The sequence below is a fragment of the Macaca mulatta genome, chromosome 2 (assembly GCF_049350105.2).
Source record: "Macaca mulatta isolate MMU2019108-1 chromosome 2, T2T-MMU8v2.0, whole genome shotgun sequence".
In the NCBI taxonomy this organism is placed as follows: domain Eukaryota; kingdom Metazoa; phylum Chordata; class Mammalia; order Primates; family Cercopithecidae; genus Macaca; species Macaca mulatta.
This window is the reverse complement of record NC_133407.1, coordinates 55,470,515-55,495,001: the sequence shown is the minus strand read 5'-3', so window position 1 is coordinate 55,495,001 and position 24,487 is coordinate 55,470,515. Positions and strand designations below refer to the sequence as shown.

Below are 24,487 nucleotides of genomic sequence, written 5' to 3'. Positions count from 1 at the left end.
AATTTCACATAGTCTGATATTTTACTTACATTAAAAAAAAAAAAGGGAACTGAACTTGGCAGGAAAAAAACTCAGTCAGCATCATTACAATCTTATAGAGGTGGCAAGTATACACCACAAGAGATTCCCATTGTTCAGTTTTTGCATGTTGATATTATCTCCTCTTTTTATTTTTGAGACAGGGTCTCACTCTATTGCCCAGGCTGGGGTGTAGTGGTGCCTGCAGCCTGGACCTCCTAGGCTCAAGCAATACTTCTGCCTGAGTCTTCTGAGTAACTAGGACTACAGGTGCCTGCCACCATGCCCAGTTTGTTGTTGTTGTTGTTGTTGGTTTCTTTATTTTTGAAGAGACAGTGTCTTGCTCTATTACCCAAGCTGGTCTTAAACTCCTGACCTCAAGCAATCCTCCCATCTAAACGTCCCAAACTGCTGAGACTACAGGGATGAGCAACCATGCCCAGCCGTATCTCCTCTTTCTGTATCTGTAGGTAAAATCTCAAGGTATAAAATAATAAATGTCAACACCGGGGAATTTGAAACCTCATGCCCTACTCAGAAGAAAAACACGAAAGAAAAAGCTCTTTGAGATTTAGGGTATCTGTTCTTCTGCTCATCTTACAGCACAGAGCTACTCTGAAATTAGGTTAAATGAAATATCAATAAAAATAAAGTTTACTATAAATAAAAAGCATCCTCAGTAAACACTATCAAAGATTGATATTTTTCATTTTGTTCAGCTATTAGTAAACATTTTCCTTCATTTTTAAAAATTAAGTTGCATTTTTGGTCATTGAAATTAAAGGGTTTCAATGTGGTAGTAAGCTAATAGTCTTAATTTCAACAAGGGGACATCATTTAAGAAATTAAGTTAATATTGAAAAGAAAACAAAGGGGTGAAAAAAAGAAGACCTGAACTGACAGTAAGGCCAACAATGATCTCATATTAGAAGAAGTGCCTTAATATCACTTCACAGATTACTGCCTGAAAATAGAGGCAGGGGAAAAAAAAAAGGAAGGGGGCACTAAATAACAGCTGCCACAAAACTCATAACACTGAAGAGGTGTTTTGTGTTGTTCACTTAAGATGCTGCTGATCTCTCTCCCCTACCTGTCATACACATACACCCCCCACCACCTTTCCACAAGTATCCTTCATCCAGGTTATTTATATCCATATGTAGAGAATTTTTTTTCCCAAAAAGTTTTCTTAATTTTAATTGTTTTCCCTTTAAAATCTAAAAATAAAGCCTTACCAGAAATCACTGTATTTAGAATACTAAGCAGTAACTTTTGACAAAGGACAATAACACATCCCTAGCACTACCAACTAAAATCTGAACTGCTCTTCTAATTCCTTTTGAATTAATTATGGATTTAGGAATTTCAGCTTGAAGAACTTGAAGATATATTCATTTAATGTTTTTGGTTTTAAATATTAACACAGAGGTAAATAAAACATCAGTATTTGAAAAAATAATTTCTATTTTATCTTTAACCATTTTAATTCTCAACAAGATTTCTCTTACTAGATATACAATGAAGATTGTGAAAGAGAAAAAGTGCTTCACAGTGTCCAAAAAAAAAAAAATGGAATATTTAAAAATCTGTTCCATGCCGGATTTAATATAAACAAAACTAACGTGAATCTCACACAAAATTCCTATAAGAGTTTTCAATGAGTAGTTCCCTAATCTAAGACTCATATTTTGGTTCTATCAAACACAGAGTTCCCCAAGGACATTCTTTAACTACTAGCTTACATTAAATCCATAGCTACAGGGTTTTGTTTTGTTTTTAGCTTCTAGAACGGCTTCCTAGAGAAATCAGAATCTTACCTTTACATATCTTCTGGAGAGGTTTCTTGGTGCTTTGAAAACTCCTGAGGTCTATGTCAAACGGCCATTCTCTTCCTCCCAGAGTCTTAGGGGCTTGGAGAAATCCCAACACCTGCTGCTACCACTGAGTGTCCAGGCTAGGAAAGTTTCAGGGTTTTGACAGCAGGATCACTGAGCCACAGCCAAAGCTTGGGAAGCCTTAACAACTGAAAGCAAGTGTAGAGGGCAACATGGTACCCAGCATGGTGCTCAGCTGTAGCAGCAGGGGGAGGAATGTTCCCCGCTCTCACAAAGGTTTAGAGGCAGCCATCACAGAACCCAAGGTTCTGTCAATGGACAGGGCTGACGAAGTGGAGACATGACCACGCAGCACAAGACCCTGGGAGAAGAGGAACAACTGGCACAGAGCTCAGGTAGTGCTTGAAAAGAATCACCAAGATTCCCGCCAGAACACAAGAAGCAATGGAGAAATGCAACAAAATACATGGAGATAGGCCATTCTAGCATCCCATACATAAGCCAAAACACGGAGGAGGTGGGTATGGAGATTTAGTTCTAAAAAGAAAAGTAAGGAATACATATTATAGCATGCCTGTGGCATTTATGGTTAAAAATCTAATAAGTGACATAAAATTCTTATATCTTGTCTTCACAATATTTAATCTACAAATACAAAAAAAAAAATCAGGGTGCTGATCCACAAGGCAGCAGAAATTAAAAGGCAACATTATTGGGAATTAGGGGAGAAAATGGAAAGACAGAGAGAAGGTTAAACAACTGATTATTTAAATTGATAAATAATTAAACTTGTTTTTAGTAAGTACAATACACATTTTATCAAACTCATCACTTTCTATTATGATCAGATGAGGCAGACTGAAGAAATTCAATGAGATAAGAGAAGAATACAAAGAAGAGGCAAGTAGATAAGCAGTGCAGAGATGAAAAGAGCAAAAGATGGAAAAAGAAAAAGGATAAAGAGGAAGGACAGAAAATGTAACTAATTTAGTTGGTGTTTCTTTTCTTTTTTTTTTTGGATGGAATCTCACTCTGTCGCCCAGGCTGGAGTGCAGTGGTGCAATCTCGGCGCACTGCAACCTCCACCTCCCATGTTTGAGCAATTCTTCTGGCTCAGCCTCCCAAGTAGCTGGGACTACAGGCATGCACCACTACACCTATCTAATTTTTGTATTTTTAGTACAGACAGGATTTCACCATGCTGGCCAGGCTGGTCTCGAACTCCTCACCTCAAGTGACCCGCCCGCCTTGGCCTCCCAAAGTGCTGGCATTACAGGCGTGAGCCACCATGCTTGGCCGACTAATTTAGTTTTGATGCATTGTCAGATAGACTACTCACTGTCTAAGATTCTCCTGAATCTCTGCTTCATAATGTTATGCTTTTCAAGGAGATGCTAATAGCTTGTTAACCACCATTCACAGCTCTTCAACTACTCACAAGCCTTGGAGAACTCTTTAGGAGCCCAAAAAACACCTACAAAAGAGTGTTACTAAGACAATTTTGCTTTGATAAGCTGGATAAAATCAAGTCAGAGGTTCAGTATAAACTCTGACAGGACTTTAACAATTCTTAATATGTATGAAATGAAAATGAAAATGGTCAAGATCATTTAGGAACTCTCATTTTTTCTAGACTCGAAGTAAATTAACCATGGACTTTATACTTGTAATTAGTTAATAAGAAAAGTTTCTGCCTAAAAGCAGTTATGTGTGTGTAATAATCTTGACTTCAGGTATCTAGTTTCTTCTATTCCAAGGTATTTAGTTCTAAGGTAACTAAAATAGTAATAGTAGTCTATTTAACTTTGAGAAAAATGGTTCAAACTATCCTGTGTTGGGAAAAATTGATTTCTCCCCTCACCTGCAAAATATATATTCTAAGTGACACACGAAATAAAAGCTACTCTTGCTTGTGCAAGGTTTACTTATGTCTGATAAGTCACTAAGAGTTAGACATTGTTATAAAATGAAGTAACTCCCACCTTACGACATGTTAAGTACCGCCTAAGCAGTTAGTATTTTAAATTTGAGGGAGCTGGGATTTTATAAGAGAATGAGGAATCTAAATTTTCCTTTAAAAATACTTTTTCATCTTATAGACAGTGCCTAAATCTAGATTTTGGCTTAAACTAAACTTAATTTTTAAAAAATACAATCATGTCAATGTGATAGGTGTGAATACAGAAAGATAGTGTAAGCCTCTATGGCAGAATCCAAATGGAGGCTGACCGTTTTTTAAAGGTAATAATTTGACTTTAAATAAAAAATTTAAAATCAATTGCAGTTTGTATGCTGCACCTATGTTCTTAATCCCATTCGTGAAAACCAGTTTTTAACAATCTAAACAACAAAAATGAAACAAATCCCCCAAAAAGTAGAAGAGAAGACAAATAAACATTGTCCTTCAGAAACTGTAGCAGGATTATTCATTTATGAAGCTCTTAAATTACATTTTTAATAAAAACTATGCTGTTATTAAAGCATCTTACATAAGATCAGATCATCTAAACAAATATTTTCATAACTGTTGTTAAGCATCACAAGGGGAGAAATTTTTGACGAATGTGCTCACAATTTTATTTCCAGTAGCCAGTTTGCCTAGCAACATAAGCAACATAGTAGGTGCTTGATAAATACTTACTGGCTGGTAGTGCCACATGTGGAAAAGCTCTCTTCATGAAAAAAGAAGAGTTGGGGAGAGGGGACTGGTCAAATAAATCTGTTAAAAGTTGCAGTTAAATAAGTCTGTTCCCCTATTACTTGTCAGAACTTTACTATGCCACTGTAAGTTCCCAAACATAGCTTTTACAGTTTTTAATGGGATACCTATTAACCACAGAATAGTAATTCTAAGAAAATTTGACCTACATCTCTGATTAACTTAAAATTCTTATTTCTTCCAATTTCTTCATGAAAGACAAAAGTAAACTATTGACACGTTTGTGTCTGATATAAATAATAAAAGGAAAGAATTTAAAATTCTATAATCTACTGTTGTGAAAAAAAAGGTTCTCATTTAGAACTGAAAGGAGGAATAACTGCTTTCATATACTACAAAGTTATTTTTAAAAAATCACTTTGGGGCAAGTAAAAATCAAGAGTAGAGATCAGTGACTAAGAAGTTACATGGGAAACTATGCTCCATCTACTGAAGTATTGAACAAACTTCAGGATTAGTATTCCAAGTAGTGAAGCACAGAATAAATGAGAACTTGATGGAACATATACAGGATCACAGATCAGATTGCTAATGTGAAAACCACAGTTCCGCTCTAAAACAGTTTCTAATGTACAGAATACCAGAGGCCATTTCCCCTGGATAAGTCATCTCAGGCCTTGAGTGAGCAGGACTACCCAAATGGTATCTTAGTAAACTGCCTCCCCAATTGCCTTATTCACTCACCAGCATCCATTAGCCAACTCCATGCTTTATCTTCCATAGATAAGATACAGCTTCTTCTTGCCATGGTGCCATGAAAAGGATCCAGAAGGTTCCCCTTAAACAACATTTCCTGAGTGACTGCTGCAGCACCAAGAGTAATGGATATGCCAGGTCAGCCACTTTTCCTTCCCAGCAATATTAGCAGCAGCAGCAGCAGCAGAAGCTGGAGCAGACCATTTAGACCCACCTCCTTGCAGGATGCTAGCCAAAGCATTCTTATTTACTCTACACCTACAGAGAGTTTGCCTGTATGTTTGCACCTTTTTCAGAGTGTCAAAACAGGTGTTTTCCTGTGATCATACTGATAATCTGCTCCCCAAACAAGGTGATGAATACACTGTTACTATGAAATTCCAAGTTTCTAATTCTATGGAAAAATATGCTTTTAAAAGTTTACTTCATTATAAGGAAGCCTTGATGAACCCTTTTTAAATTTTCATTCATCCTCCTCACTCCCAATAAACAAATAATTGCCCTGAAATTTCCTGTTAATGAAAGAAAGAATGTTACCATATAAAATAAATGTCATATGCAATTTTGGTCATTTCTTTCATAATATTCTATCTGCCATCTTGGCACAGAAACAATATTAGTGAAAATCCTAATGCTGTCATAATCTACAATACTCCAAACTGATGGGAAAATATAGGTCTCAGACACTTCTTTTACAGAAGCAGCAATGACTTCCTTGCTTCATGTTTCATTTCCATTTTGATGTTTTTGATTATTTGCTTTTCTTTCTAGTGGCGTTCAACTTAACCAGTGGCTACACTGTGGCTGAACAACAGAGGTAAGCAAGTTCCAACATTAACAATGCATTTACCTAACTGATTTATCCACAGCTAAAATCCTGTAGATATGAAAAGCCATCTACAGGTTTTTTCTGTATATCTCAAAATAGGGTAAGTAAAAAAACAGGTTATTCTTTTCTTAATCATTTACCTATTAGAGAAAAATTATAAACACCAAAGCATGTGTTCTCTACACAGCAGAGAGTAACACTCCTCATTGGCAAAACTAAAAACCCTATATAGGCAGATTCTAAGTATAATGTTTCTAATATGTAAGTACTGCATCACAGTGTTCACTTCATTATGACAGAATGAATAAAACAATAGCTAACACATACTGTAAACCCATTAAGTGCCAAGCACTGTTCTCCGGGCTTTATATGTGTTATCGCATTTAATTTTCACAAACCCTCCAAGGATTAGATATTAGTACTGCTCCCATTTTGGAAACAAGGAAACTGAGGCTTAGTAAGGTTACATAACTTCTTCAAGGTCACAGTGATTTGAATCAAGAGTATACTGTTCTAGAGCTGGAGCTCTAAATTATTTCATTAAAACTCCACCACTGATTTTTATTTTCGTTTATTTGTATATTGCACATTTGTTAACAAGACAGACATTTTAAAATGCTTACATAAAATTAAGATTTAATAACAGCAAATAACATTAATGGTAAGGTAACATTGTGTGCCCTGAAATTCCACAAATTCTTTACATGTATTAACTTATTTAAGAGTCACAATAACCTAACAAGGTAGATACACTCCGATGTAATAGGGTATATATGATAAATCTGAGGCATATAATGTTAAGTTGCCAAAAGTTATATAACTACGGGGTAGCCAAGATGAAATGTGGACCCAGAGAATGCAGTTCCTAAAATTGTGGTTTCATGCCCACCCTCTACTGCTGCTTGAAAACTGATGAAGTGTTACAACTCTTCAAAAAAGAGAGTAGGAAATGTTGTGGCTGGCCAGAACCCTGGTGGCAGAAGCATCTGATATCCCTGTCTTTTTTCAAAAACCTAATTGTGTACAAATATGTACACATACTTATCTTTTATGTGTCCATTTCTCTTAATGATATTTACTAGCTTAAGAAATTAACAAACATTTTATGTGATTCTCAGATTTTCAAGTCAAGGAAAATTCAGTTTTCATATTTTTCAAGTGTATCTTATCTTTGGAGGCATTAAGAGGGCAGTAACATTATTACCATCACAGTACCTGTCATTCTGTTTTGGGGGATTACCACTGCTGCCAATAATATTTATATTTCATTCCCATCCTTGGCAAATTAATTTAGCTACATGTAGGGTCCAGACAATGAGTTTAGAGAGAGCTTCAGAAAGACAACGATCATCTGCAAGGTGTGGGCTGAAACCAACACTGGAGGAAGGTACTGCCGTGATTATTCAGCAGCTGAAATGACTTCCTTCAATTAGCTCTTGAGGACCCAAAGTGGGCCATCTGGGTAATTTCAGACAGCTCAAATCGAGCACTTAGGTCCCCAAACATTAAGACTGAGAAGCCAGAAGAATACTGAAACCAAGCTATTTCTTTAGTTTGGCAGCAAGTCTAACTCTCTGGGATAATTTTGGCTATCTTCAGCTTTTAAAAAAATCTAACCTAATATAAACTAGCGCACGCGCGCACACACACACACACACACACACACACACACACCCATGAAAACTTCAGAGAGAAAATACTCTTATGGTGAAGGCACCTCCCCTCTGTCAGAATTTAGCCATAAGCTGTAAGAAATGTAGCCATTTGGTGGCATTTACTAAAAAGAACTTATTTAGGTACCCATGTGGCATAGCTTGAGGTGATGTGTCATTTACAGTTTATTTACCTTCGATTATTTTTATAATCACAAGTTACCATAGAAGGAAGATGACAACTCTGTACCTAATTTCTAGACAACTACCTTTTGTGCAGAATTTCTTGGGTATCATGTTATATACTGCACTCACATAAGCTTGATTTACTCTTTTGCTAACAACAGCTTTAAATTTGTTTCAGTCTCCAACACTGAATTTAAGCAAAAATTATTCAAAAATTCTAGAAAGCACATTTTGTCATCTTATGAGTGAGGAAAATAAAGTAACTCCATAGGCTTTTACATAAGATAGATCATAACAAATGATTTTTCTGACCTTGGTATTATCACGTGATAGACTAGGAGGAATCATAACTCTTTTATCCAGTCATCTAAATAAATATAGATAGATATAGACATATAGATTCTGACTGCTTAACTTAACCACTATAGCTATAGTTTTTATTTCTTGCTGATGTCAATGGCAGTGCAATCAACTGCATATAAGTTTCTGATCATTTTAACAAACTTCATTTTTAAAGAGCTATCAAGGCCGGGAGTGGTGGCTCATGCCTATAATCCCAGCACTTTGGGAGGCCGAGGCGGGTGGATCACTTGAGGTCAAGAGTTCGACACCAGCCTGGCCAACATAATGAAACCTGTCTCTACTAAAAATACAAAAATTAGCTGGGTGTGGTAGTGGGGAGCCTGTAATCCTAGCTACTTGGGAGGCTGAGACTGAAGAATCGCTTGAACTCAGGAGGCAGAGGTTGCTGAGATCATGCCACTGCACTCTAGTCTGGGCAATAGAACAAAAACTGTCTCAATCAATCAATTACTCAGTAACATTTGAAGTAATATAAGTAAATGGATAAGGTAACAGCTTCTTATTCATCAACTTTTACTGGGTCTATTTCCTTTTATTTAATTCCTTGAACATGGCTTTACCTAGAAATAAATGAATTAATAAGCATAAACTCTAGGCCATACTTAGGTCAAAATAAGTGAAGTTACAGTGAGCTCCTCAGGTTCTTCTAGAAAGTAAACAACTCATCAATCTTTAATACTAAGTCATCTGAATATGAACTAGTATCCTAAAAGTGAAAAGCTCTAATGGTACATTACAAATTCCTGAGTCATTTTGTCCTCACAACTTTACGCTTTAAATAAAACTGGCTGAAGAAAATCTACAACTGACTCAGTATGACTTAGTGTTTCCAAACCAGGAAAAGGAAGGACTTTCAGTGTTTGAGATAAGGTTTTTTTCTCTAGTTTGGAAAATAAACATTTCCTATTCAGTTATGCCCAGGGGTAGGGTGGGTGTGTGGGTGGGTGTGGGTGTGGGGGTGTGTGTGTGTGTGTGTGTGTGTGTGTGTGTAGGCGAAGCAGTGTCTGTGTGAGTATGAAAAGAGCAGAAGAGCAGGAACGAGGGAGCGAGGGAGTAAAACAGGGAAGGAGAGAGGGAGACGGGAGGGAAAGAGAGAGAAAAGGAGAAAAAGATTATTTTTTATTAGTATTTGGTGTTCATGTAAAATGGTTATTTTCTGCAAGAGTCAGAAGTTGCCCCAGCAAATTATGTGTAAGTGAGCCATGGAAGCATTGCATTTGTAATAAAATCAATGGGAATGGCTTACCTGACTGTATACAGTAGATACTCCTTATCTATGGGGAATACATACCAAGACCCCCCAGAGGATGCCTGAAACCATGGACAGTAACAAGTAACCCCTAAATATACTATTTATATTTTTTATACATACCTACAATAAAGTTTAATTTATAAATTATGCACAGTAAGTGATTAACAATAACTATAATAAAACAGAACAGTTATACTGTAATAAAAGTTATGTGAATATGGTCTCTATTGCTTTCTCTGTCTCAAAATATCGTGTTGTACCACAGGTAACTGAAACTGCAGAAAGTGAAACTGCAGATAAGGGGGGATTACTGTACTGCATTCTGTACTGCATTTCCATGAATTCAGTGACACAGAGTGATGTATTCCATGTCATTATATCAAATAATAATCTTGGGTGTCTAAATTAGACTAAATTTTTTATTTCAATAGGCATAAGCCATCTTCTGCATCTAAATGAAGTAGCATTTTTTTCCCGGATATAAAATGGGCAGATTTTCGTCCTGGGGTCATGCTATGATAACCCCAGAGGTGGCAAGCATAGTGGCTCAAGCTAGTAATCCCAGGACTTTGGAAGGCTGAGGCAGGAGGATCACTTAAAGCCAGGAGTTAGAGACAACCCCAGAATTATCTACTTTATTTAAAGTACATTTTAGCTGGGCAGTGGTGTGCATGTGTAGTCCCAGATACTTGGGAAAGTAAGGCAGAAGGATCACTTGAACCCAGAAGTTTGAGACTAGCCTGGACAACACAGAATCAGTCTCTAAATAAATAAAATACCTAAGAACACCCAGAGTGGTTGAAAATGTGTTCAGCAAAATCTGTTCCACTAATGTCCCTAATAATTACATCAGTAGAGACTAGGGATTAATGAGAATACAAATAAACACACACATACACACACATGAACACACACACAAAGTTTACTTTCTTGTTTTCTGTTATAAGGATTGCTAAATATTTTTGCATGATATAGACAGTTACAATTTATATTTTTTTGAGAATTCATAGAAATACTCCTTAAAATATTTAGAGATTGGTACTCCTTTGTCAGATAAATAAATGCAAAAGTGAAAATTATTTCAAACCAAATAGCACATATATATATCCCATGATATCCACAATGCTTTTATTTTATCCATCACTTGAAAGTAAAATAACTTTGGCTGGTTTTGAAAGAAATATATATATGTTTCTTGAGACAGGGTCTTGTTTCATTGTCCAGGCTGGAGTGCAATGGTTGATCATGGCTCACTGCATCCTCGACTTCCCAAGCTCATGCAATCCTCCCACCTCAGCCTCCTGAGGAGCTGTGACTACAGGTGCTTATCACCATGCGTGGCTAATTTTTTTTCTTTTCTTTTCTTTTTGGTAGAGACAGAGTCTCACTATGTTCCCTGGGGTGGTCGCAAACTCCTGGGGTCAAGTAATCTCTTGCCTTGGCCTCAGAAATATATTTTCTTGATTTGCATTTTACATTGCTGTCTGACCGAAATCAATTCAGCTCCACAAAGGAGTAAATATAATTCTTTTCATTTTAACAGGCATTTTATAATCCCTAACAAAAAATTTTCTCCATTTTTTCTTATTAATATAAACTTTAAATTTTGATATTAAATGCTACCAGTATTATTCCTTTTTCAAAGCCCAGTTTAGCTCCCAGATGAGCTCATATCTGTCTTTTAGCCCTAGCACTTCCAGTTCCACATTCCTGTTTAAAGTACTTCATTCCCCTGCCCCCTACCTACTTTTTTCCTTCCAGAAGTGACTAATCTTCCTGTTATTCTACTCTGTCAGTTTTTCCCCTAGTATTCTTTTTATGTTGCATAATGTTTACTTTTCACTAGGTCCTTCTATAATTTTACTACTGTCTCCCTTGGTACTAGCCTTCCGTTTTCAACAGATTAAAATAGCCAATATTTATGTATTAGCAAACTTTTCTGTCAAGTTTTGTGCTGTTCAAATTAAGCTATTTCCTCAAGTCAAAAATACAGCTACTCTTTTGATAGAGTAAATATTGTTTTTAAAAAAACCCATGTGTTGATCTTCAAAATTAAATTCAGTATAAGTTTTAGAATTAACAGATACCACAATTAAAGGGCTAAGATTTCAAATCTCCTGATAAGGTACTCCAGCAAAGCAAGCAAAATGTCACTCCTTTTAAAGATCTCCTCTTCCTAGTAATTCTCCATAATGTCGTAAAGCATGTTAGCAAAGTCTTATAAATACAATGTAAACTTTTTACATCCTTCTAGTTTTTAGTCATAAAACACATTTTAATTACATGTCAACAGTTTGCCTCTATCCTAATCTCAAATAACTATAACAGCTATATCACATTATCTGAACATGAGTAAAAGCTGAGTTTCTGCTATAGAGAAAATATCTCAGAAGATTTTTAGAATTATAATAATTACTTAATTACCTATATTCTGTAATTCACAGCATAGTATCACATACCTAATAAAATAACAACATAACATAACCCCAGATTAACAGTGTATCTTTTGGCAGATTCAATATTATATCATATTTTTTGTGTCAGTCACATGATCCTTTGGAGAAAATAATGTTACTAGTCTTACTTACATTTTCTATCAATATAAAATGTTCACAAGCCTTTAGAAACTGTACATTTACTAAAATCCAAAATTACCCTTAATAAATCTTGGCAAAACACACTATAGGAGATAAAGACATTCCTAAAATTTCATTCTCATTTACTGAAAATAGAAGTCGAATTAAATTCAAATGTTTGCTCACATTGAAATAGCACAGAATCTTATAATTTACTTTTAATCTTAGAGGAATTATCATTATTCTCTCATCAATTCCTCTTCAAAAAAATAAATTAATAAAACCTTCCTTGTTTGTCACATACAGTGTCCTAAACAGAAACATCTGATTTTTCTTTGGGTCAGCAAGAACGACTTAACTTCCAAATTCCTTTATTGCCACTATTTTAGACACTAAGGCCAAGAACTCTAAAGAAAGCTAAATAAATAAATAAATAAGTAAGTAAAAAAATGCTAGTTAAAATATATAGTATATGATACCAAATATTATAGTTCACAAAACCACATTCAACTTTTTAAATCACATCATGAGTAGAAAAGAGACCCAAACTATATATTCTAGGAAAAAAGCAGCCGGTCACGGTGGCTTAAGCCTGTAATCCCAGCACTTTGGGAGGCGAAGGCAGACAGATTACTTGAGGCCAGGAGTTTGAGACCAGCCTGGCCAACATAGTAAAACCCCATCTCTACTAAAAATACAAAAATTAGCTGGGCATGGGGGCCCATACCTGTTATCTCACCTACTTAGGAGGCTGAGGCAGGAGAATCGCTTGAACCTGGGAGGCGGAGGTTGCAGTGAGCCAAGATCATGCCACTGCACTCAGCCTGAGTGACAGTGAGACTCTGTCTCAAATTTAAAAAAAAAGAAAGAAAGAAAAGGAAAAAGCAGGGCTCATATCCACATCCTCAGGGACTAGCATGGAGCTTGATAAAAAAAGATAGATGCCCAATAAGTATCTTCTGAGTAAACAAATTCAATCATACAGAGGCACATTAATGATAAACAAAAAGGAAGGAAAGAAAACTTTTTGTGATAATATTACCATAGGAACAATGTTATCAAAACATACTAATCAAAAAAATAATTAGGAGAAGCAATTCAAATAATTTATCAGCTAGGCACAGTGGCTCACGCCTGTAATCCCAACACTTTGGGAGGCCAAGGCAGGCAGATCATTTGAGGTCAGGAGTTCAAGACCAGGCTGGTCAATATGGTGAAACCCCATCTCTACTAAAAATACACACAAAAAAAATTAGCTGGGCATGGTGGTGCATGCCTGTAATCCCAGCTACTCGGAAGGCTGAGCCAGGAGAATCACTTGAACCCAGGAGGCAGACGTTGCAGTGAGCCGGGATTGCACCACTGCACTCCAGCCTGGGAGACGAGAGTGAAACTCTATTTCAATAAATAAATAAACAAATAACTTCTCCAAGGGAAAAGGTTTTTTAGAAAAATTTATTGGCATCCTTGATTATATGTGTAACCTTATTTAGATCTTAGAAGATCTGATTCTGAAAATTGATAAATAAAAATATTGCATTTTCTCCCTTTTTCTAATATAAATTATATTTTGAAGTTGACCATTAGTTGCTATGAAAAGTTCTTTATGAAAAAAATTCTTGATAGTAAACACAGCAGAAATTATACAATTAAAAGTCACCATTTTGCAAACCCTAAAAAACATCATGACTACAAAATGATCAACAATGAGGTGAAATCACTGGATCCAAGTCTGACGGAGAACTTTATAAGGATTGGCCCAGGCCAATCTGATTCACTGATAGATTGCAGCATCATTAAAAGTAGGGATTACTAAAATTATGTCCTCTTGATATGATTAAATAGAAAGTATACAGAACCTTCTAGGAAATGTTCCTCCCAAATAATAATAAATAACATTAAAGTTAAACTTGACTCTAACTTTTAGTTTACAGAAAATAAGGATGATGGAAGAACAAGCTAATGACACCACAGAGAAGAAATCATGTAATTCAGAATTTCAGAAATTCTCCAGAACAATGACCTGATTTTTTTTTTTTAAGGCATGAGGGAAAAAAGGGAAGAGCAATTGTTATAGATTAAAAGAATCTTAACAGACATATCACCCAAATGAAATGTAGATGCTAACTGGAAAAACACACCTATTAAAAAAAGACATTGCTGTGACAATCAGGAAAAGTTGAACATAAAGTGGCTATCAAATGATACAATAAAATTATTGTCAATTTTCATAGATTTGGAAATGGAGTTATATTTAAAATAAGTTCTTAACTGTTAGAGATACTACTGAAGAAGTATAGGTGACAAGATAAGATGTCTGAGATATGTTTTAACATACGACAGGGATAAAAGGAGTGTGAAAGGTAACAAGAAGGGCAAAATGTTGGCTGATGCACACACGGATACATGCATACAAAATGCTGACTGACAGATATATGGAGGAGGTTGTTATATTGTATCTCTAATATTATGTACATTTAAAAATTGCCATAAGAATTTTTTAAACTTAACAAACAAAAAAGACAGAAATCACAGGGGAAAAAAAAAAGAATGAGTTCATATCTGGAAGAGTAACCAAGGATTTTTTTTTTTATATTTCTGACCTGAAGTCACAAAACCTGGGCTTTGTAATACAAACTGGGCTTTGCTACTTACAATCTGGCCTAGATAACCTAAATCAATGTATTTGCACATATGTACATAAATGTCTATGTGTAGCATAATTGACTTACCTACTACAAAAAAACATAGGTATGTAAAAATAAACTATAAACTAAAAAAATTAAAATATAGGTATCTTCAATATACTTTGTGTTTACCTTCATGTCTCATATGTATGCATTATCTCTCTGGCCAAATAGTAAGGTCTCTGTGAGTGAAGTCTAGTTCCATTCCTTTAACCAACAAACATTCAATGTACACTTCTAGTCGATCTACTATGTGTCAAGCATTTCTTACTAAGAGGTTAAAAACACAAAGGTGATAAGTCGTAGGCTGTGGAATCAAATGCAGAGATGGACTAAGATGCGTAATTATGATTCATACTCCAAACTACATAGAGGCAAAACAGTTATGTGGCCAGGTCTAGAGTGAGGAGAAGCTTTCTAGAGGAGGGAATATATGAGACAAATATAAACATGAAAAAGGTCTGCAAAATTCATGTAGGAAGAAAAAAAGAGTCCCAGGCAGAAAGACCAAAAAACAAAAACAAATGAAAAAAAAAAACGGGGGGATGGCACTACATGGGAACATCAAAAGAAGTCATTTGCCACAGGTCAATGTGGCTAAGACTCGACGTGAGAGGTATTGAGTCTCAGTAGATGACCCACTGTACATAGCAAAATGCTAGGTATTTAGTAAGGGACCAATAAATATCTATTAATTAAAGTACAGAGAGATAAGAGGTAGCATTATTTGAGTGTTCATTCCAAGTCCTTATGTATGCCCTGAAATAAATGTATTTCTTATTCAACCTCACATCAATCGCAAGGTACGTGCTATTATTATCATCCCCGTCTTAACAGACAAGGACACTTGAGCACAGGAAAGCTAAGTAAGTTTCCCAGTTACTCAGCTGGCAACTGGTATAGTGAGTGATGTTCTTAGTGTTTCAAACAACAAAATACCTGGAAATAAAACTCTACATGGCTATTCCTCATAATAAAAGTATTTTTAAAAAAGGAAAAAAACCACTGTAAACAGTGAGTGCTGTTAAAGGTTTAATAAGTGGCCGTCTAGGAGAGGGGAGAACCATGGTTGGCCTCTGTCAATTTCCAAAGTGTAAACACTCTCACCATAGCCTATTTTAAGCTATCAACAAAGACATCATTGAACATGAAATTGGGATGAGGTCTCGACATGAGCCAGTTCCAGCACTCCACTGCCTGTAACTTTCAACAAGCTATATAGGCAGAGTGACTTTAACAGACTAATTACATGACCAGGAAGATAACAAGTAAATCAAAGAAAAGGTGCAAAACTGCTATCTCTCTTGTTTGCAAGACTCTGTATAAAAGTCATAGTCAATTTATATTTGAAATTAATAAACTCCTAAGGAATATAATGTAATGTGTGAAAGGCAATGAAAATGAATAAGTAATTCATAGAGATTCCTCAAGGTAACATACATTTTCTATGAATGACAGTTGACATTTAAAAAGTATTCTTTATATGTGATTAATGAACTGTGATTAGTAAGTGATTTCCTGCTAAACGATTCCTCCCTCAAGGGGCAACACAAGAGGATTTATTTCTAACTAGAGAAGTTGAAAGTGAAAGCACAGATGAAGGAAATGAAGTTATCTGGGTCAGCAACAGATACTCCAACCAAAACAGGGGGATAAATTTTGCATACCCTGTGCTTTCAACCTACACGTCATATAAAAGGTATTGAATGAATAGTGATCAGAAGAAAGGAGGGAACAAAACCAATCACAGAACTAGATTTTTTTCACTAACTACAGTCAATAGCTGCATAACAACACTTCAGTCAACAAAGGACCCATATATACGATGGTGGTCCCATAAGATTATAATGGACCTGAAAAATTCCTACCACCTAGTGATATTTGTAGCCATCATAACCTCATAGCACAACACAACATCTTTTCTACGTTTGAGTATGTTTTGATACACAAATACATAACATTATGTTACAACTGCCTACAGTATTCAATATGATAACAGGCTGTATAGGTTTGCAGCCTGGGTCGATAGGCTGTACTAGATAGCCTAGACGTGTAGTAGGCTATACCATTTAGGTTTGTGTAAGTATACTCTATGATGTACACACAACAATGAAATACCCTAATGACACACAGAATGTATTCCCATTGTTAAGGCATGACGTGTGTGTGTGCGCATGTGTGTGTACATATATATATATTTAAATTATTTATAGTGGATACAGATATATTTATATAAAAGGGAGTTCAAATTATTCATATTTGTATGTTCACACTATTTCTTTAAAAAATTCCTTTAGGTTATTTAATAATATTGTTGAATGAATAAGTCTAGTTAAATGAATTTTATATGGGTATAAAAGGGAGTTAGAATTATTACTACATTGATCCTATCACTTTTTAAAGTTCCTTTATCATTTAAAAAAATAATGTTCAATGAATAAGTACTTATGGATACATTTTGAATTAAACATAAAATCTATTTTTTACATGGAATGCAAATGTAATATTAAAGAGAAGTAACCAGTAATTGGAAAGCACAAAATGCAAATTCTTACAGTTTACTTAGGCAGCTAGCAAACTGAAACCAGTATATCCCCATTTTTGGCATGTGGCAAGTCTGTTGCTGACCTGTTACTGAATCTGGCTCCCACAAACCGACAGCCTATTACTTAATAGTATCCTGGCTTAAACAGACTCGATAAAACAAATGTAATTCACTAGCACTGTCTCATGCTTATTAAATTCATATGCAAAACAAATGCAAAATGTGCTTCTGAGCCTTGTTAAGAGTCTATATATGTTGCTTTCTGTTGTTCTTCTTGTCACAGTAGTAGGATGCACAAATCTTTTATTAGGTCAATTTAACTATTGATTTCTACTCTTAGTGCTTATAAATGGCAGAAAAATGTAACTTTTTCAGTCCACTGCTGTAGGGGAGAAAACCTCACAGAATTAGTGATTATAAATGAAAAAAAATCAATCAATAAAACTGTTACGTAAAATAACTCATACCAATCTTGTTACATATCAGAATTGACATTTTTCCCAGCCCAGTTATCAGGCTGAGATGATAATATAGATGTATTTTTTAATCTTTGTGATATCGCAATTAGAATAATTGAAGTTAAATGATTTCAGTGTTCTATATACAAGGCTAGTTTGCATTTCCGTGACAGAGCCTTTCAAAAAGGGAGCGGCGTCAATTTTTAATGAAATGCATGACCTAATTTACAACTGTAATGACTATAATTAGTCTAATAGTTTGTGTTTTTTTAAACCTTGGGGAGGGGGCAAGGAAAGTTACGGCATGGGTCAGGAGCTATGAACTCTGGTGATATACCACATTCCATTCCGTTTTAAATTTAATACAAATAAAGTAATATCTTTTGGAAGCCTACAATGTGTTAGGCTTAAGAAGACCAAGGCACAGCCTTATAAAGCTTCCAGACAGCGGACAAGGAGTTTGAAACCTAACAACAATGGTGTATATTAGGAGTATGACAGAGTTCTAATGTTTTTCTCGTACAAAAATGTGGTTAAAAAAAAAAAGTCTGTTTTCATTATTTTAAAAAATATCTATACTATAGTAATATTACTTGGCTTTTAAAACAGTATCTAAAACAAGAATAAACAGTCTCTGGGTTTGAGATCAAGAGATTCTCTTAGGAGATTACTGATACGTACAGATTTTAAAAACAAAGAACAACTATAACAATTACAACAAAACCTCAGGATAAAATAAATACCACTATCTCTTTCAGTTAGTTTGAAAGTAGATCTGAATACATTTTCTTTTGAAACTGACATGCCACTGTGCGCAACGCAAATAGGAAGCAAGATTGGAAATACACAAAAGCAGAATTACTGAGAAAAAAAATAATCCTTTAAAATTTGATGGAGAAAGGCACACTAGGCTTGATCTACTGTCTCTTGAGCATTTTAATTATTTCCCAGCTTACAAGATTAAAAAAATTAGACCAGCTTCTCAATTACTAACGAATAAAATGAATGTAGAAGGAAGACCTCTACACTCATCTCTTTTAAATACTGCATGAACAAGAGGCTCACTGTTCAAGACAATAAGTATTGCTTCATGCCAAGGGGAGATATTCTATAAAGTTGTATCATTTTAAAGATTATTACCAGGGACTTATCTTCTCAGAAAACTCACCCTATTTGCAGAAAAGGATGACAGAACCAAAATAACGGATTAGCAGAACTTTACTCTCTAAGCAAATGACTTTTATAAAATCTGAAGTTCCCTGAAGAAGGCCAGTAAGTCTCAATGAGTAAGTAACATATCATAATGCTCAAGTGGTGATTGTAGCATTTGTTACCAGCTACATAATTACTCTGTTCTAACCCTCAACGAGTCTGAAGTACTAAATTTTTAATTCCCCCTGATGATCCTCTTCAAAGTGGATAAATGTAGGTTTCTCCTCAATCAAAAACTTAATTGTCAGTACTACTGGCACCAACACACAATCTGGAACATTTTTTTACTCTCTAGAACTTTTCAGTTCTTTTAAAAATAGCTTATATCATACAGCTCTTAAAATAATTATTGGAGAGAGAAAATAAGGAGCAAGTTAATAAGTGGTAGAGTCTAGAGACATATTTTTGGAAGCTTGGATTCTCTTTTCTACTTCAGATTAAAGACTAGAAGTAGAAGTTGCAACACTATAAAGTATTCACAGTTGGAAGACAAAACAAATTTTTCTCTAAAATTAGAGTACAGAGAAATTTAAGTGTAACAGAGATATAGGAACCCCTCAACAAATACCGTATGTCCTTGTTAGTGCTATTGGTTTGATAATAAAAATAATAAATATACTAGTAGCCTTGTTCCCAGAATGTTTCTCTCATAATAAACACCAATACTAATCAAAACTCTTCTCAATATTCTCAGTAGAGTCAAAAAAGATAAAAAAAGAAAACACTGATAATGTTTCTATCCTGGCAATATCATTTCTCACTATGCAACCTTTGAAAGCTAAATATTCTGTGTTAAGCTGAATAGTTTTCCAACAAAGCACCCTTATGAAAAGAGAGTTAATACTGTCACCAAAATAACTGTATTGTGCCATGGCACAGGCCAATTTATCATTCCCCTCTGAGACATGGGCTGTATATACAGCTATCATATCAGGAAGCCTGACTAGGTCCCCATGTGCTGCCTGTACAAGATAACATACAAAACATGGCATGAGTCCAAGGAAAGGCCTGTTCTAGAAATTTACATCAACAGAACATAAATAGCCCATTATAGTGCCTGAGCAATTTAACTGAATGAGTCCTACCGTAAATGAAAGATGCTGGACTCCGCAGAGAAACATTTTATGAGTAGTTACATGTTGCTGTCCAACAAATGTCCTATTACATAAAAAGAAATTCTCTAAAGTTGAATTTAAAAACACATAAAATCTGCTCACAATTATTGGTCATACTCTGAAAGAAACATTGCATTCAATTCACTAAGCACTTAATGAATGTCAAGGATATTCAAAACACCATATATATAGAAGTGATTAATTCTTAAGGAGCTTATAAACTAGTGGGAGTTAGAAACAAGTTACAAATTAACTGTAAAATCAGGAATAATGTAGTTTATTCTATGACACATAAAAGGTAAGGAAATGCCAAAAAGTTAAGCTATTCATTTTCACGAAGGATGTTTCATTTGATGATCACTGCACAATGAGGGACTCAGGAGTAAGAGCACAAAGAAAGAATTAAACTCTTCTGTCAATTGCAACCACAGGTTGGCTATAGATGCAAGAGTTGGACAAAAATCAAAAAGGCATTCTGTAAGAATCAATTGGCCATACCGAATTTAAATGTTTAGCATTGTATATTTTATTATAATTGTTAATTGTCTTCTATGTCCTTTATATTAGTAAATTTTATAATAAGCATAATGTATATACATGCATTTTTTGGAGAGTCTGTTGTCCAGCAAAAACCAAAAAAAAAAAAAAAAAAAAGAAAACAAAACAGTATAGAACTTTAACGCCACCAGTAGAGTAGCCAAGGCCTTGGAACAGTCAAGAAAGTTTTGTCACTTGGACTCGACCTTAATAGCAGTTTTCATCTGTCAGATGTGTCAATGATGCCATTTGCATGAAATGAAGACAGTATATTCTAGTTTTTGCTGTGATTTATCACTGGTCACATTTAAAGGGTCCTAATGACCTCAAGATCTTTATGAATATGATTAAACCCTAACCTCACCACTCCTTGGTTCCCTATCTGTAAAACTAATGAACTGCATGACATCATTTCTAAAGACTCTTCTGAGGGCAATTCCAACACACTAAATCACTAGAGTTCAATGTGGAAAGTGACAAAGGAAAAAAATCATCTCTAAATACTAAACAAAATCACTGAACAGTGCACAAACAATTTTTAAAATGCAAAGAAAAAACACTAGAAGCCCCCAAAAAAGGTTTTCTATGAAGCTAAATCTAACACCTGAAGTTTTCATTATCATATTTTAAAAGCTTTGATTATATGAAGACTTGACTACTCACTGATTTGTCTCTCCAAGTTACTCTAGTAAAAACGTAAGTAGAACCACAACTGAATCTCAATTTTTTTCCAACCTACTTCAAAAATGCTAGAGCAACTTCCAATAGTATAAATAAAAACAAGGTTAGGGGTTGTTTGTTTTTTTCTTGTAAATTTGTTTGAGTTCTTTGTAGGTTCTGGATATTAGCCCTTTGTCAGACGAGTAGATTGCAAAAATTTTCTCCCATTCTGTAGGTTGCCTGTTCACTCTGATGGTAGTTTCTTTTGCTGTGCAGAAGCTCTTTAGTTTAATGAGATCCCATTTGTCAATTTTGGCTTTTGCTGCCGTTGCTTTTGGTGTTTCAAAAGAAGACATTCATACAGCCAACAGACACATGAAAAAATGCTCATCATCACTGGCCATCAGAGAAATGCAAATCAAAACCACAAGGAGATACCATCTCACACCAGTTAGAATGGCGATCATTCAAAAGTCAGGAAACAACAGGTGCTGGAGAGGATGTGGAGAAATAGGAACGCTTTTACACTGTTGGTGGGATTGTAAACTAGTTCAACCATTATGGAAAACAGTATGGCGATTCCTCAAGGATCTAGAACTAGATGTACCATATGACCCAGCCATCCCATTACTGGGTATATACCCAAAGGATTGTAAATTATGCTGCTATAAAGACACATGCAAACGTATGTTTATTGCAGCACTATTCACAATAGCAAAGACTTGGAATCAACCCAAATGTCCATCAGTGACAGACTGGATTAAGAAAATGTGGCACATATACACCATGGAATACTATGCAGCCATCAAAAAGGATGAGTTTGCGTCCTTTGTAGGGACATGGAAGCAGCTGGAAACCATCATTCTTAGCAAACTATCACAAGAACAGAAAACCAAACACCGCATGTTCTCACTCATAGGTGGGAACTGAACAATGAGATCACTTGGACTCAGGAAGGGGAACATCACACACCGGGGCCTATCATGGGGAGGGGGAAGGGGGGAGGGATTGCATTGGGAGTTATACCTGATGTAAATGACGAGTTGATGGGTGCAGCACACCAACATGGCACAAGTATACATATGTAACAAACCTGCACGTTATGCACATGTACCCTACAACTTAAAGTATAATAATAATAAATAAATTAAAAAAAAAAAAACAAAAAAACAAGGTTAAATAAAAATAGTATAAATAAAAACAAGGTTGTATTCCAAGTTTTAAATATTAACACGATATTGAATAATCATGATAATCAGGGGAATTTAAATAGGCAGGATCTTACAGTTTGAACTGGTTGCAGCCTGTGAATGACGGTAGAGTGTCTTTTTTTGAATCTGGATTGATTTTACTTCTGTTCTTCAAATTGACATAATAATAGCTAGTCACAGCTTAGAAACAAGATTTGCAGCCTGTCTTTTCAAAGATCTATGTAGTAATGATAAACCCAGTGGTTTGAATCCATCAAGCTCATGCTAAGCACTATGTCTCTGGGTGAATAGTTGCTGCTGGACAATGAATCTTTTCAAACTACCTAGAAGAGAATCTGTAAACCCACAAACAAATGATTCTCCATCGATCAAGTCCTATTTTAATTCAAATGCCGTTTAGAACCACACAGTGGAATAAATTTGCAGTAATTTTATAAACTTAAAACATTTTATCTTTATGTTTATGATAATGCAGTTTTATTTGTACTAATGAAATAAAAAACATAGCTCAATAAATATAATCTCCAAAATTCTACCATGAATTAAAACTTGTAATGATGCTACATAATTTCTTGTTGAGTTTCAAGACATTACAAATATAGTAAGCAGTATCCGTTTTAAGTTTTGTCATAAGATAAATACATTTTAATGATCAAACCACTTTCAGAATACTTGTAACTTGAGACTGCTTCCCCCCCGCCCCGCCCAACGGTGACCTGTTTTTCTCTAGAACAGTTACTAAGAAAAATATTTTTCAGCTACTCATAAGAATGACTTCCTTAGCAGCCCTTTCCTTTGTACCATTAAACAGTCTGGAAAATTGCTTGCTTGACTCATTCACGCTGTCAAAACATACTACAGGCTAAGGCTGACCATCAATTTTCTCTGTATCCTGTAGCAACACACCCAATTCATGCATGAAGTTCTAAAGCAACAGCACTTGCAGTCTTAGGACTACTTTCATACGTTAATATTTTGCAAAACTATATTCACACAGGCTAATCTATTCATTTGTTGTAGCTAAAGGATGCTACTTGTTGTACAAGAAAATCTGTATACATTTCAGTCCACTACAATTAAAAGGTAAGAGACCAAATGAACAAAATAAAGTCCTTAAGTTATAATACAACGTTTATCATCTTTTTGAACATCTATTTGAAAACAGAACTTGATCGATGAAGAATCATTTGTTTGTGGGTTTACAGATTCTATGGGTTTATAAATAAGAATCAATTTGAAATTCAACGAGAAGATATTAGACTTATTGGAAGATAACTCTATGGAGTTATTTCGAGATAAAAAAAAAAAAAAAAAAGGCCAGGCACGGTGGCTCACTTCTGTAATCCCAACACTTCGGGAGGCCAAGGTGGGTGGATTGCTTGAGCTCAGGAGTTCAAGGCCAGCCTGGGTAACATGCTGAAACCCCATCTACACAAAAAACACAAAAATTAGCCCGGCATGGTGGTGCATGCCTGTAATCCCAGATACTCAAGAGACTGAGGCAGGAGAATCATTTAAACCCAGGAAGTGGAAATAGCAATGAGCCAAGACTGCGCCACTGCACTCCAGCCTAAGTGACAGTGAGACTGTCTCTGAAAAAACAAATTTTTTAAAGGAATAAAGAATTTGAAATTCTTTATTCTAAAATACTCACGAAGTCATATTAGGTAGTCCCAGAGCTCCACATAAATTTATAAGAATCTTCTAAAAGTTGACACATTATTTTATCAACTGGCTGGTTTATCATTAATAAAGGAAATTAATAGAGCAGAATGGAAGATCCGTAGTAAATGGAGACTTGCTAATTACAACCAATGTACCATCAAGTAGCTTTTTGTTTGTTTGTTTTTTAGGGACCAAAAATCACAGGAAACGGTATTTATAAAGAAAAATATATATTTTTGAATCAGAAATTTAATGGGGACATTTATGAAAC

The 24,487-nt window shown here is 35.2% G+C and overlaps 1 protein-coding gene across 50 annotated transcripts in view; it reads right to left on the bottom strand.

Annotated features, from left to right (window-relative positions):
* Positions 1 to 24,487, bottom strand: part of MBNL1 (muscleblind like splicing regulator 1) — a 222,733-nt gene that overhangs the window by 127,623 nt on the left and 70,623 nt on the right. For 4 of the 50 annotated variants that reach the window (XM_028843788.2, XM_077991595.1, XM_077991598.1 and 1 more), the window contains exons 2-3: positions 5,257 to 5,376; positions 1,836 to 2,390 (exon numbers count right to left, since the gene is read on the bottom strand). The exons of 43 other annotated variants lie outside the window; for them this stretch is intronic. Coding sequence is in view for 3 of the 7 variants with exons in the window: in XM_015131827.3 (XP_014987313.1) it covers positions 5,257 to 5,262 (6 nt within the window). In the remaining 4 variants the exon portion in view is untranslated. The remainder of the gene's footprint in view (positions 1 to 1,835; positions 2,391 to 5,256; positions 5,377 to 24,487) is intronic. 3 more of the 50 variants (XM_015131827.3, XM_077991590.1, XM_077991592.1) reach the window with 1 other exon arrangement.